Source organism: Scyliorhinus canicula, chromosome 1 (genome assembly GCF_902713615.1).
Source record: "Scyliorhinus canicula chromosome 1, sScyCan1.1, whole genome shotgun sequence".
NCBI lineage: Eukaryota > Metazoa > Chordata > Chondrichthyes > Carcharhiniformes > Scyliorhinidae > Scyliorhinus > Scyliorhinus canicula.
In genome coordinates, this window is record NC_052146.1 from 274,411,924 (window position 1) to 274,428,400 (window position 16,477).

Below are 16,477 nucleotides of genomic sequence, written 5' to 3' on the forward strand. Positions count from 1 at the left end.
GCTTGCCATTGCAACTCACCGTCTCGCTCTCATGTCCACGTGTCTTTCGTTGGCCTGCTGCAATGTTCGAGTAAAGCCCATTGCAAACCGGAGGATCAGTGCCTTCCAGACTTAACACCGAGTTCAACACCTTCAGACTGTGAACTCTCTCCTCCATCTTCACCCCATTTTTATTTCTTTCAATGTATTTTCATTTCTTCCATTAATCGGGTTTCATAGAATCATAGAATGTACAGTGCAGAAAGAGGCCATTTGGCCCATCAAATCTGTACGGGAACTTGGAAAAAGCACCCTACTTAAACCCACACATCCACCCTGTCCCCATAACCCAGTTACCCCACCTAACCTTTTTGGATGCTAAGGGCAATTTATCATTGCCAATCCACCTAACCTGCACATCTTTGGACTGTGGGAGGAAACCGGAGCACCCCAAGGCAACCCACGCAGACATGGAGAGAGCGTGCAGTCTCCACACAGACGGTGACTCAAGCCAGGAATCGGAGCTGTGATGCAATTGTGTTAACTACTTTGCTACCGTGCTGCCCTCACCATTGTTCCCCCTTCTCCCATTCCATTTGGGCCATCTGTTCCTAGTTACCCTTTGACACACTGCTCACCTTCTTCGTTCTGCCATTCATACATTCTAATTTATTTATGTCACTATCAGCACCCTTTTTAGCTTTAATCACCGCCATTTATATTCCTTTTTCTTCTGTCCTCGACATCTTTGTCAATCTCCACCTATCGCTGGCCTCCTGCTCAACACCCCCCACAACAGTATAAATCCGACTACATTTCCAATTCTCTCGCTTTGATGAAACATTACCTCCCTTTTCTCTCCACAGATGCTGTCAGACCTGCTGAGATTGTCCAGTATTTTCTGTTTTTTCAGACTCCAGCATCCGCAGCCATTTGCTGTTATCCATCACTGCCTTCCTCTCTTTTCCTCCTCTTCCCCACCCCCCAGAACACACACACCATCACTGCTTTGGGTTTCGCCAGTCAGACTGTTCATAACCATAATGTCTAGTTTAGCCCAGAGCTGAGTACATACTTTCCATTGGACAGGTGCCTTCTTCTGCTGCTTGTGTCCTCTCCCCAACAGCTCATTCTTTGCCCCAGTGCCTCATAATTGAAGCATAAGGAGGATTATTTTAATCCATAGCTGTATAAATTTCTCCAACTTAACAATGTTTTTTATCCCTCTGGCTCCAGGTTCTTGTGCAACTGCACTATTGCCCACTGTGCCTTTGACTCTTTCGGTCTGACTTTTCTAATTCTCCAATTTCTGGCTGACTCACTGCATTCCCGTTCTCCTTTTAAGATCCTTCTTTTAAGATACTTTGACAACACTTTTGCTGTCCCACTGAACTTTTATTTGGCTTAGGTTTATAACGAGGTTGATAGATGTGCAGGTTAGGTGGATTGGCCATGCTATCCAAAGGTTAGACGGGGTTGGGGGATAGGACAGGGAAGTTGGCTTGGGTAGGGTGCTCTTTTGGAGGGTCGGTGCAGACTCGATGGGCCGAATGGCCTCCTGCACTGTAGGATGTGCCATGAGATCTTTCTCTATGGTTTTTATGTACTTACAATCAATAAATTTATCCGATAGTGTTCATTAGATTCTCTCCATTCATGTCTGTGCTGCAGTGTGGAGGGCAGAGCTCTCTAAAATGTGGAGAAAAACTGCTCCAATGGCCCTGATCTATGATCTCTGGGAGACTCCAGTGTTTCTTTTTTTCCTTAATTTCTGTTAATATATGCCAAATTTATCATGACTACATTGTAGAACGTTAAGACTAAAAATGCATATGTCTATTGTCAATTTCACCAATATTTGAAAAAGTTGTTGAAGTTGGATGCGCACTTAAATATATGAAATAAGAGCAGAAGTAGGCCATTTCGCCCCTTGTGCCTGCTTCGCCACACAATAAGATCATGGCTGATCTGTGTGTTGAGTTCCACGTTCCCATCTACTCCCGATAACCATTGATTCCCTTGCCTAATAAGAATCTCTCTGCCTCTGCTTCAAAAATATTCAATGACCCTGCTTCCACCGCCTTCTGAGGCAGTGTTCCAAAGTCAGACAACTGCCTGAGAAAAACAATTACTCCTCATTTATTTCCTATAAGGCAACCCCTAATTTTAAAACAGTGGCCCAGTTCTGGATTCGCCCACCAGAGGAAACATGCTCTGTATTTGCTTTGTTTGGCCCCTTGTTCCACGCTGTAACCAATCACTGTTTGTCGATGTGCCATTGTTCTCTGTTGATTATTCTTTTGTCTACTATGTACGTACTGTGTACGTTCCCTTGGTCGCAGAAAAATACTTTCTTCTATACTTCAGTACATGTGACAATAAATCAAATCAAATCATTTCCACGTCCACCATGTCAGGACCGTTCAGGATCATACACCCTTCTATTAAGTCACCCTCATTCTTCTAAACTCCAATGGAAGCAAACCCAACCTTTCCTGATGAGATAATCTGTTCAGTCCAGATATCAATCTAATAAACGTCCTCTGGACCACCTCCAAGGCATTTACATCCTTCCCCTAAATAAGGAGACCAAACTGCACACCGTATTTTAGATGTGGCCTCACCAATACACCCTTACTTTTATCTTCAATTCTTCTTGTAAAAAGGATAGCATTCCATTAGCCTTATTGATTACCTGCGTGCTAGCTTTTTATGATTCGTGCACTGGAACACCTGGATCCCTCAGTGCCTCGGAATTCTGCCGTCTTTCTCCGTTTAACTAATAGGTCTTTCAAATGTGCACTTTATCATCCATAAGCTAAGACTATGTGTCAGAGACTTTACATGCAATAATCAAGCAAGTAGATGACAATATTTTATTACAATTTTAGATTCACAATGTCTTGCTTCAATTCTTTTGTTCTAAGCAAGAGTGAATTTTCTTTGAATTTTATAATCTTACATTGTAAATGAAGACGTGTATTTGAGGTGGGATTTGATACAATTAGTTGATCTTAAAAACTTCAGTAATCCTTCAAAAATGAGTACTTTGGACTTTCATCCCGCTTCTGTTTGAATGAGGGTGACAGCTTTATGATGACATCAGGAGAAACTAATTTGTGCATTAAGTCTAGCAGTGCCAAACAGTCAAATTTACATATACAATTGAAATGACATGATCATTGAACCACTCTGCATTAATGACAGTATCCACTGACGATAATTCAACCTCTTTGCAGACTGCGAGGTTCAATACCTCCTTCAAGATGGTTCCCCTTGTGTCGTCATCAGCACGCATACTTTTTCTCTCACTTGCACAAATGTACATCAGTAGGCACATTCTTTTAATTTCTTGAGAGCTACTGACACTAAGCTTAAGTGGGCAGTGCAATACAAAATGGGACAGGTTTCTTTGTTTCCAATGGTGAAGTGGAACATCTTGCTATGACGATTGCCGTAGTTACTTTCTTTTGCCTATGGAACAAGAGTTTCGGTAATGGCAGCAGAAAGGAGTGAGTTACAGACTGACGATCGGCATCAAATTTCTGGGAGGGACAAATCCAACGTGCACTTTGACAAATTTTCAATGAACTCTTGGAGGAATAAAACTGAAACTCGCTTAACAGCTATGCCAAAAGCATTCTGATTTGTTTCCTTTACAACTTACTTTCATCTTAATGTTACGGTGCTACCTCACTTTGAGGAACAGTTGATTTATTTACACATAGCACAACCAGCCAATTTGAGGGCATAAGCATTGTGTTGCGGACTATTTAATCATCAATGATATCACAAGAAACCCTCTGAGTTTACTGGATAGAAATCATCAGCAGAAATTGCGTTTATTTTATCACTGGCAAAATCATGATTCCACTTGTACCCCTCATTTAACTAACTGTGTGAACTGAAAGTTGAACTATACACCATTCTACTCGGTATCGTTAACTTTACAACAGGCACACTTAGTGACATTTCATCAGGGTTGCATTTTATAATGAATGGAACTTCTATTGAGAGAACCATGGCTTGAGCGGCTCAGAACCGACCATACGAATGTGGTACTGAGTCAAAAACAGGTGTCTTGTAAATTGAGGGATTTGGGATACATTGTGGCAATGTGGAGGAAATGTTCAGGATTACTGCTCACCTCTGTTCTAGGAGTACTTAGTGCATACAAAGTGCAGAGGTGTTCTATTCTTCAGCTCAGGCATTCCTGTCCTTAATTAGCTTTTCAGATCGTCAAGCTTGTCAGCTCAGCACTTCAGGAGCATGATTGAAGTGTCAATTCAGAATGTAAACAATTGAGCTTGTTCTGTTCTATGAGGTATACTGAGTAAAATTATCATGCCATTCAAGGTATTGTTTTGAGAATGGGGCTTTATATTTAAGTAGTTGCTAATGAAATATTTTGATGGGGGAGGGGTGGGGAATGAGTGAATGCATAGATAAAAATAAAAGGGACACCAGCTTCTCCCAAATGAACACAACGATCAGCTACAACTAATTAAGAACGAAGTGTTATTGTAAATATCTTGTTGTGATGTTTAGTGAGGCTGACAGATATAAAATGCATTAATAGCTGTCGACATGGTCTCTATCCACTTTGCATATTTTGACCGGAGGCAACAATTTTTAAGAACAAATCATTTCAAACTGAAAATTCTTGATCTTTAAGGTTTAAATTTTCTAATATTTATTCAAGTGAATCACAGCACAAAAATGAAAAAGTTTGTTGTCTGAAGCATGTTTTTTAACCCCCCCCCCCCCCCCATTTCATACTGTTTTCTAATGATAGTGAAGCCTTCAGTGTAGCTTGCGTTATTTTTTAAACTCTTTTTTTGCAATTATGAATTTAGCATCACCAGCACTGAAGGACAAAAGTAGTTCATTTGCTTTGCGGAGACAGGACACTGATAAGATGATTTTTCGTCAAGGATCATTGGGTTGTAATTAAGTTGCATTCATGGCTATTGCATTTTGAAGGATGATTGGTAAATGACAGGCTTCATGTGCTTAGCATGGACAGCGTTAGCAATTTTTTCTGTCCCTGTCAGAAAATCCTGTTGAGGCTGATAATGTAAATGCAGCATATTATTCCGAACAAAAGAGCAGGGAAATGAGCTATCTTGTCTAGTCATTCAGTTGTTTAACAGTGACTTCCAGTTAGACTTAATTGGTTGGAAAGCACTTGACATGTGAAGTTACAGCTATTTCGAAAGCGTGTTTGAGTAAATTTTAAAGTAAGTGACAGCTAAATTGTACCTAGGGAAATTATAAAGCCTTCAACACAGTTAATTTTTTGAGGATTAGTTGTAATTGCAACACCAGTCTCCTTGAAGATTCCTCATTATGTCTAATGAACAGAGAAACATTTAGCTCAGTAAAGAGCCAGTCCTTTAAATGTATGATTGTGCAAAGCTGATTGTACCGTGTAGAATTGATTTCCCTGTACACTAACATCTGGCTTAGATTTGCAGATTGGGATTTGTTACACAAGTGTCTTTTTGCTTCCAGTCTTTTTCTCTTCCACCTTGCCTGCCACCCCATTTTATTTTGCTCCTTTCCCCAAGGTTTTCAGCTTTTCAATCAGTAAGCCTGCCATGAATTGCCACTTAAGTGAAGCTTTTAACATAACGTTACCACGCTGCATGGCAATTAAAATCAACAGTCCACAATGTTTTCTTACATTATATAAAAGTGAACTGTCTCTTACTCTACCATTGTAAAGTTCTTCATCACTAAGCAAATGGGGGCTAAGCTGTTGAATAGCAGCTGTAAGCTTTTCACGGCAGTGCTCTATTGTTTGTCTAGTCTTTTGCTTTTATTTAGTTGCACCATCTATTCACAGACAAAAAATTAACCTATAATTTTGTCTTCATACAAAATGACAAAAATTTGAATGTCTCAGTAGGGTTCCACTCGCTATACTGTAAACATGGCTTGGGAAGGGTATAAGGTACATATCTATCATGTGAAGCCCCGTTTACACGGAAGAATAACACTGTGTTTAGATTGTAATGATCCAATTTAGTTATTTCATTTTCGCCCTTGAGACTTTTTTTTAATTTTGCGGTGTTTAGTGGGTTGCCTGAACAAATGTTTAATGATGAGCATAGCTTGTTCTTTAAATGTAAGGGAGGCAGTGGTTTTATTTTGAGATTTTCACTGCCTATTCTCATCCAGCCAAGATGGTACGAGAATCTGGATCTTGGGGGGGGGGGGAAGAGGACGAGGAGGGGAGGGGGGGGGGGGGGGGAGGACGAGGAGGGGAGGGGGGGGGGGGGGGGGAGGGGGGGAGAGGACGAGGAGGGGAGGGGGGGGAGGGGGGGGGGAGGACGAGGAGGGGAAGAAGAAGAAGACTTTGATTATTCATTAATAATTAAACCATAAACACTTTTTATGCACAGTTTTACAACTTTGTTACAAATAGTCAGAAGTGGCAGTTTTCCACCAGGATTCTCATGCGAGAGATGACTGATGAATGGAAACAACTACCGGTACGCTACATTATTAATTCCTTCACTCCTAGCCCTCCGCTTTGAGGCAACAACTAAAAGCCTTACCTCTGTGCAACATTCTGTTCAGAATTCAGGAATGCACTAACATTTTCCCGTCAGGATAAGCAAATCGGGGAAAACTGCAGATTTAGAATTTGGTTTTGGGGAAACATACTGGGAAGATGGGCATTTGTCGTTTGAGCTGTCAGATTACAAAAGAAAGGCTGCTTAAAAAAAGGCTAGAAACAGTTTTTAAGAAGTGGGGATTATGCCCTAAATACTTGTTTTGGAGCTATTGATGCTGTCTTATGGTATTTTAAAAATTATATAATAGTGAGTCACAAGCTTAATTCAATCGAGAGTCTCACTCATTGTAAGTAGGGCACAATGGCTTGTGTATTTGCAGAAACTCAAAACTTAAATTACTGCTTTCAATTTGTTGCCAGACATTATATACTGAGTAGTTTGCATTTTTATATTTGCTACTGTTACTGGAAGTGCAGTGCGATTCGGGTTGAAGAGCAATGAAGCAGATAGTGATTTGAGGACTGACTGTAGGTGGAACCACGTGATGGGAAATTCAGTTGCAGATTCAAAGTAAATTATTTAACTATATTTTATTTTGAATATGGAATGAGTGCAAATATTCTGCAACATGCCCAAAGTACATTTTGCTATTTTTTATAATTTACCTGGTAGTTCAACTTTGTACCTTGTATGGGCAGCATCAAGTTCATTTTAATGATTATCTCCATGTCGACAAATTGCCAGCCTGGCATGATGTCATGGATGCACCACTTCCTCCAATGCAGCATCAGGAAAACTGAAATCTTTATTTTCGACCTTTGCATAAATTCCAGTGTCCGGCCGCTAATTTCATTTCCCAGTCTAGTTGGCTACTCATTTCTTATGGTCTAAATATTCTGTGTCTGTCTGCATATTAGCAGACACAAATTGTAAATCAGCAATAAAGGATAACCAGGGGGATAATAAGAATGAGACTTGGCAATTAATATCAAGCAGAACAAAGGTATTGACTAGAAGCCAACAAATACCGAGAACCTATCGGTCTACATTGTAGGATTATAATAGAGGTAGCTGCAGAGTTAATAGGTGCACTGGTCATGCTTTTCCAAAATTCCCCAGACTCTAGAAAGATTCCAGCAAAATGTAAGTAAGCAAATGTAGCACCGCTATTCAAGAAATAAGGGAGAGAGAAAACACGGAACTACAAGCCAATTAGCCATTCGTAACTTGTTTGGGTTGATAAAGGGGAGCCAGTAACTGCAATATATTTGGATTTCCAAACAGCATTTGACATCATACAAAAGGATAATACACAAGATAAGGGTTCATTGAGTTGGGAGTGGTATATTAACATGGATCGAGGATTTGTTCATGGGCAGAAAATATGGAAGAAATGGGGCATTTTCAAATTGGCAGGTTACAATTAATGGTGTTGCACAGGTCAATGCTAGGAACTAGCTGTTTAAAATCTGTGGTTATGATTTATATGAAGAGACATAGCTTAATGTATCCTAGCTTCCTGCTATTAACGCTGGATGGGAATGTAAACCGTGAGGAGGACCACAGGCTATCGAGATGGAATATAAAGGGTGGCACAGTAGTTAACACTGCTGCCTCACTGCACCGCAAACCTGGGTTTGATCCAAGCCCCAGGTCACTGATCATGTGGAGTTTGCACTCTCCGTCTCTGCGTGGGCCTCACCTCCACAACCCAAAGTTGTGCAGGGTAGGTGGATTGGCCAAACTGAATTGCCCCTTAATTGGAAAAAAAGAATTGAGTAAACTAAATTTGTAAAAGAACAAAATTATATACATTTTTAATAAAATATGAAACCTGCAAATGCAGTGTTCAGAGAGACTTTGGTTCACCTCTGGACAAGGAGTATCAAATGTTAACATAAAGGTCCCAGAAGACAATTAGGCAGGTAAATTGCATGTTTGCCCTTATTTCAACATTAGCTTTGGTAAGATCACAATGGGAGTACTGTGTGTAGTTCTGATCTCCATATCTCAGGAATGGTATAATTTGCCTTGGAGGTAGTACAGCGAAGGTTCACTACTTTGGTTTATGGGTTGAGAGAGTTGTCCTGCGATGAGAGGCTGGGGAATTGAGCCTACATTCTCTGGAGTTCAGAAGAACGGGGTGATCTCATTGAAACTTACAAGATTTTGAAGGGCTTAACAGGGTTGTCACTGAGGAGTTGTTTCTCTGGGCTGAGGGATCTAAAACATGGTGACACAGCCTCAGGATAAGGGGTCAATCATTTAGGACTGAGGTGAGAAATGTCTTCACTCGGAGGGTATCAATCTTTGAAATTGCCTACCCAGAGGGTTGTGGATCTACCCAGAGGGTTGTGGATGCTCTATCCATTGAATATATCCAAGGCTGAGATGCACGTACCCTGCCTCACTGTTGATGGCAGATTATTAGCTGCGTTGACCAAATTCCGTCGCCCCTCTTTATGAAAACTGTCATTTTGGGCAAACATTCAGTCACCCTTTCTAATCTCCTTTCATGGCGTGGATCCATATCCTTTTGTGAAGGCCTGTGAGAGATCTTTACGTCAAAGATGTTATTTTAATTCAAATTGTGATCGATGGAGCAATGATATTTATTGCACTCATCCCAAGTGTACTATGCTTGTAGGATTTTCAGTATCCATCTATACCAGAGGATTTTTGAAGGCTAGTGTAAAAAGGCAGGCGTACAGTCTTGGTGTGAAATTAATAAAATATATTTATAAACTGCAGGATTGCATCTAAAAGTTACAAAGAATGTCGGATGACATTTGTGCAGTACATATTTAGGTGCTTACTTCCATCATGGGATGTGTGGCCCAAGAAGCTAAAACTCATAGCATTTAAGGTTCCAATTTGTCTGCGAATGTTCAGAATTAAGTTTGAGGAACTTACTGGTAAAATTCTCTCTTTCAAAGTAGTTCTTGAAACTCGATTTAAAATATACATTATTAAATATTTAGTGGTACTTACATTTTCAGCTGGGATGTTAATGGAAAACGTTGCAATACATAGGCTATCCATTTTTTTCTAATTGTGTGTGTGTGTGTGTGTGTGTGGATGAACACTGACTGTCCAGTTTTATTGCGCTCCGTTTCTGTTCATAGTTGGGAAGAATACAGCAATTCTTTCTCAATTGGGTGATTCATTGCAGTTGCTAGCTGTTCAGTGATCAGTACTGCCATTACTGCTCAGCATGTGTTGCGGTATTAACCCACTAGATAGGTATTGAGGGCTGCCACCTGTGTTGCCCCCAGCTTAAAAAAGTTATCCGTTAACTTTGTTTAAATAAAGTTGTTTGAACTTTCCATTTTAAGGAGTAGATTGAATTAAAACAAAAACTCCAGCTATGAAAGCATTACTTAGTGAAACTATGGTATGTGGTGTATTGTTCCTGAACAGGATTTATTTTTTTGAGGAGGGAGAAGGGACTATACATGAAATCTTCCAAAGCACAGTGCCATGGGGTTTACACCTGTGATTTACCAGCACTCAATTCCTCAATGTCCCTTCCATTTTATGGAAGTAGTCAGGCTAGGTTCTCCTCTGCAAGAAGAAATTATGGGATTGAAAAAAAGCATTAATGTGCTGTCCAGTGCCAAAACATGAGTATGACTGCAAAAAACCTGTTGAATCTATTGCTGGTTTCTCTTGGTAATGGAAGCAGACGTGTCACTAAAACGGGGACAAAAATGTAACTTTTCTGAATTGGCTAGCCTAGTAGTACTTGACATTCAGATCTCTAAGAATTCTTTCGCAGGGTATTATTTTGTATCTCAGCAAATCAAATGTGTTTTAAAATATTGCTTTCATTTTACTTACTATGGAAATAATGTGTTAATATATTACTGGGGTTTTCTGTTTTCTGTTTCAGGGGGAATTTACCTGCCGCACTAGATGCAATTATTGATTGTCACAAGAAATATGGCCAGATGCCTCGACTTCATGATGTTTTGTGCAAGTTGGTTGACCAGGGAGACACTGATCTCTTACAGAAAGGTAGCTGATGGAGGAGATATTCTGAAAGCAAATCAAAATATGTTTATTGTTTTCTCACCAGGTTTCCTCCCCCCTCACTCAAGTTGAATCTGTATCATAATACCCTAATTACTGTGAGTTCTTTAAAAGAAAACTTATGCAATATTCCCTGTGATAAATTACAGGTTTTTCTAGATTAATTTTAATTTTAGTTTACTGCACACTAGTCTGGAAACTGACTTCAATAGTGAATTTATAACTTTCACATAGCTTTACGTACTGTATTTGCAACTTTGCAATGGATAGATAGAAAATTATTTTCTCGACAAAATTACAGAGAATAATTGTTGATCCGACAGGTTTTAAATGTAAAGTACTTTACCCTTGATCTCAGTTTAATTTTCTTTCCTATTTTAATCTTGTCTTCCAATATTTGAATCTTGTCTCCCACTTTTATGCAGGAGAGCAGTGAGAATGTCCCATGCTCTTTTTTGCTCCTCTGTAACTGATGCACTGGCAGCTGCAAAGGTTGTTTGGTGTTGAATGTTATTTCTTCAAATTTGCTTTCTGCTCTGTTTCAATTGTCTGGTGAACTTGTCGCTTCTCAAGGTGGTTCCAGTGTGGCAGAAAATTTTCATTTTATCTTAAATCGCTGTCAGGAAGTGTCCAGCTGCTACATTTCTGCGAAGGCATTTTGTGAACAGTTTCTATCTTATAGAGTTGTGAAGTCTCACATAAAGGAATGAAAAGAAAATCCTAACAATTGGATGAAAACCCCCATGTACCACCAAAGAAAGACGATTCACATTTATATAGAGTCTTGGCATATCTTTTGTGGCCGTCAAGGTACTTGCATTCAAAGTCACTTTTGGGTGCAGTGACTGTTATGGTGGGAAAAGGCTCATATTTTGGGTGAAAACGGATTGCTCGAATATTTGCAATTTGGATCATTTAGTGGGTGTGCAAACAGTTCCATGGGGTAATTCAGCTGAAGTTGCAGGGCTTGAAAGACCAGTGGCTTTATTTGTTGGGACCAGCTAAGCATGTTGAACTTGTTATTGGAAAAGTGGAGAATCTGAGTTGACCTAAATAATTGCTGCCAAAATAATGCAAATTGAGGATTAATCCAGACAAATTGTTCCCTTCAACCAAAGCTTTAAAACTCAGGGATAATTGAGAGATGCAATACACAATTGTGAGAGGTATTAATTTTTGGGCCCAACCAGATGGACTGAGGAGCCTTTTCCATTCCTGTGCTGCTTGTGGTTTAATCCCATGGAGTATGTAACCAAGGAAGACTACAGAAATAAGTTGTGTAAATGGATCCGGAGGCAATTAAACATGATCCTGCGGAGAAAATGAGGATGGTGAATGAAATGGTAGTCGGCTTGTTAAGACAAAAGGGCATTTTCCCATTTCTGTAATTTTTCTTCTTAAAAGGACCCTCCTTCTCCCCCCCCCCCCCCCCACCCCTCTCCTCCCCAATACCAAATATGCATCATGAGTGTCCAAAAGTTGTGTTGAATTAACTTATTCTACTTTCTGCCACTCAAAAACAAAGATGATAGTGGGTAGAAGCTTATGAATTGTGGCATACATAAAGTGTACCATTTTGCTGACATTATTGGAATGAAAAGCGATAAAGATTTTTTTTTCCGTTTTAACTGTTGCTGAATACATGGTTTTAACATTTTCTCTTGTGCCTGCAGCTATGGATTTTGTAAACCAGGAGCGAGGTGAAATGACAATGCTGTATGACCTTTTTTTCGCTTTTCTTCAGAGTGGGAAATACAAAGAGGCCAGAAAAATTATCGAGGTGAGACTTCAGCCTATTATGCTGTTCACACAACCATTTTAGTTTTGAACAATGAGCGTCAATTAATATTCTGAACCTAAAATGAGTATTAGTCTAATTCTGACTGATGCAATTTAGTCTACAAATTGAATAATGTTAACCTTATTAGCGGTGATAAGTGTAGAATTTCTTCTTTTGATGTCTGCACCGAGCTGCAATAAGAATTATAGCCATTGTTTTTGTTAGATGTTATTCAAATTTAAATATTTTTCTAGCTCTGCTTGATTGAGTTGTTCCTTTTATGCCAAATATTATGTTTGCATATTAAACTTGTGATTGTGGAACAATTAAATTAAACTGCCATTCCTGGGTGTATAAAGTTCTTAATCCCCTTTACTGATCAATTCTTTTGTTGTGCTTAAAAGCAGTGGAATTTAATTTGCTGCTGACAGGGTGAATCTGGTCAGATTTACTGTAGGGCATGTCTGGGAGCAAATAATCAGCCAGTCTGCTGCAGCATCATATTAAATTCAACTTTTCCTTCCTGTAATTCCTTAAGCAGCTTATGATCAGCCAAAGGTGACTGATCACTCAACTAAATTTTGCATACTCTATCTGGTCTTGATTAAAATCTTTCCTAGCAATATAAGGGGATAAGTTGGAGCAAAAACTGTATGTGTCCAGCTTTTACATTTGTTTCTTTGGATTGCTGACATCAGTAGATATTTTGGTCCAAGGAGACCTTGGTACACTCGTTTTTAAAAATTGTTTCCTTCAATTTTTCTCATGGTGCACATAACTGAAATAAGGGAGCCATCATCTTTATTTATATAGTGCATTATTATCTTTCTGCAAGACTTTTAATGCAGATATGGGAACAGCAGTAGATCATTTCTCTTTCTTCTCTCTCCCCCCCCCCAACCCCACCCAAGCTTGTTCCACCATTCTGTTAGATTGTGCCTGATCTGTACCACAACATCCATTTAACAATCTTTGTTCCACGTCCATTTCATCGAATGGAAACCGACTGATGTTGATCTTGAAAATTTCATGTGACCCAGCATCCCCAGCCTTTTGGAGGAGTGTTCCAGATTTTCACTACCCTTTATGTGAAAAATACTTCCATTTTCACTCCTACATGGCATAGCTCTAATTTTAAGTTTGTGCCCTCTTCATAGAATCATAGAATTTACAGTGCAGAAGGAGGCTATTCTGCCCATCAAGACTACACGGCCCCTGAAAGATAACCACACTTTCGCTCTATCTCTTTAACCCAGCAACCCCACCTAACTTATTTGGACACTACGGGCAATTTAGTGTGACCAGTCCACCTAACCCGCACATCTTTGGACTTAAACATAGAAGATACAGTGCAGAAGGAGGCATTTCGGCCCATCAAGTCCGCACCGACCCACTTAAGCCTTCACTTTCACCCTACCCCCTTAACCCAATAACCCCACCTAACCTTTTTGGTCACGAAGGGCAATTTATCATTGCCAATCCACTGTGGGAGGAAACTGGAGCAACGAGCACCCAGAGGAAACCCACTCTTGGTCTAGATGCCGCTTCAGTGGAAATAGTTTCTTGGTGTCCATGCAATTGAATCCTATAATATTTTTAAATACCTCTATTTGGTCAACCTTCAACCAATGACTATACATTTTGACCTCCCAAATCTTGATTGTGGCTGCAGCGAATGTATTAATCTATATAACATGGAAGTCTGTGATTGGTGATGGAAGCAAGTGGCAATAACGTGAGACCCATAGTACATTACAATTTATTGGCTTAAGTATTTTTCCATTACTGGCACCAGTTTTCCAAGTGCAAACATTGCAGGACCCTTCTCTACTGATGTAATGCACATTTATGCCGTCTCTGGAAGCTGCAAATAATGTGCTTTCTGCCTTTCGTGAGTAAAGGCAGACAGCAAGATGGCAAGCCATAAAGCAACCAGATGGCTCCATCACCACTATAACCTCAAGTCAGTTTCTGGTTTTGCTGATCTTTTACTTCTAATCTGAATGGTATGCCACCCTTTTAAGTTGTTTTCCTCACTACGGAGTTTATTGCATCGTTCCAGTCTCTCTTACAAGAATAAACTATTCATGCTGGCCTTCAAACTTATCTGAAATCCTACTTATAATCAAGTTTCTTTTTCTTAAATGTTATGATGTCGTTCATATAATTTCTGTAAATTACTGTACAACATTAACTGAAAAAAATAGCTTGGAGTTAAAGTGAGCAAGAGAAAAGGAACTGTTTAAAAAAATGGTGCAAATACACATCAGGCCAGTTAGAATCTGTGGAAAGGCATGTAATGATATTTCAGCAGTGTCCTCATTAGAAAACAAAACTGGTTTGCTCCTGGTCCTGACCAGAAACTGGCATTACTGTTTTAATCAAGTATACAGAAAATATTTTGGAACTATTTTTATTCCTTTTTCTTCCATTTAAAAAAAAGTTTAAATGACTTTCCTTTTTTAAAACCCTTACATTGTGTTCTGCAGCACCATGAGGATAGTATAGGATGTAATTAACTGGCCAATAATTTAGGTGGTATGTTTCCCAGAACAGGCTTCTTGGGGAAATGGTAGAAGCAGTCCATGTTGATTCATTTAAATTAAAATTGAATAGATTATTTTGAAATATATATATATATATATATATATTTGGGATACAGTGTGAAATATGTCAGATATGACATGGTAGCTGTAGCGTGCTTTGGAGGAACCAAGTGACTTGATTCCCAAAGTTCTGCCACGCTGGAGGTTTTCTTGCCCCATGGCTAGGTCTGTTGTTGACTTATTAATAGTGAATAATTATGTCTTTTCATCAACAACTCCATTATCATTGTGAAATGTGACTACTGGAATGGTCATCGATGAACTGGAACTTGTTGAACCTTCGCCCTTTTTTTGTCAGAGTTCCTGTGGTAACCATATTAAGCTTGCTGGTGCCATGATTTCAGACATTCAGCAAATCACCCTTTAAAAAAAATAAATAAATTTGTACTATAATGCAAATAGTGTTTTAAAATGGGTGATTTGAGGGGAAAGCATAACCATTTGCAACATTAAGCCAGGAGATCATATTGCACCAAAGTACTCACAGTCGGTTCAATGTATTACATGCAGCTATGCAACAGTACCCACGTGAAACAATAGACGTGCACTTGAAATGGAGCATACCTGGCAAAGTTGCCTTCAACCTGAGCAGACTATCCATCATTGGTTTTACTGTCAGATTGTTGATCACGTAAACCAAGCAGAGAGGAAAATAACAAAAGTCAAGATTGTAGCGGTGAAGAATGTATGTCTTCATGGGATACAATGCGTCAAATGTTTCCCTGTAACATTGCTGGATAGAATTGATGCTCACAGGAGGAGACACCAATTGAAATAACTAAAATAAATAAACTGAGCAGAATAAATAAGACTGGTTCTCTTTGTTAAACTACTGAAGTCTAGAATGCAATGGAGAATAAAATCTCTCGGCGATAGACTGAAAGGTCAAAGCAAGGCGGAAATTAAACAAATGTGTGAGAAAGAGATTGAACATTTAAGGGAGGGGAGAATGATTCAAAGCAATTTGATGTTAATCTGAGTAAGAGTGAGATTGAAGTGAAATCTGAGGTGAGATGTCGGTGAAGAAAATGACTATGAATGGTAAGACAAGTAGAATAGTAGGTTTACAATAAAACAATAATCACCCAGTTAGTTGCTGTCTGAATTTCAATACCCATTCATAGTGGGCTTTAATAGATTTGAAAGTTCTGATGACTGACATCTGTGCTGAAAAATTATATGATGGCTCCTTTCAATGATGACTGAACACTTGGATTTAGAAAGTAAACTCTGTTACTGAATATTTTTCTTTGCTATAATAATCTAGCATCCAACACCAGCAATGAGGTTGTTGTTGAGATGGTGTTCCCCTGTGCTTCATTCTTTCACAGATCCTTATTTTTGGTATATTGGATGGTAATGATGTACCATTTCCTGAAACATGCAGACGGGATAGAACAATAACAGCATGTTAATTTGGGACGAAACAGTTCTCCAGCAAAAATCAGTCATACGCTGAGTCTAAAATCCTAATCAGATGAGCATGAGTTCAGTTCTATTCTTACACAGAGCTTGCCCAACTCAAATAAAAATGTGCATTAACAGATGTACAGTGA

At 39.3% G+C, this 16,477-nt stretch overlaps 1 protein-coding gene across 2 annotated transcripts in view; it reads left to right on the forward strand.

Moving 5' to 3' along the window:
• Positions 1 to 16,477, forward strand: part of lrpprc (leucine-rich pentatricopeptide repeat containing) — a 182,181-nt gene that overhangs the window by 114,221 nt on the left and 51,483 nt on the right. For both annotated transcript variants that reach the window (XM_038813544.1, XM_038813552.1), the window contains exons 24-25: positions 10,396 to 10,520; positions 12,209 to 12,315. In XM_038813544.1, coding sequence (XP_038669472.1) covers positions 10,396 to 10,520; positions 12,209 to 12,315 — 232 coding nt within the window. The remainder of the gene's footprint in view (positions 1 to 10,395; positions 10,521 to 12,208; positions 12,316 to 16,477) is intronic.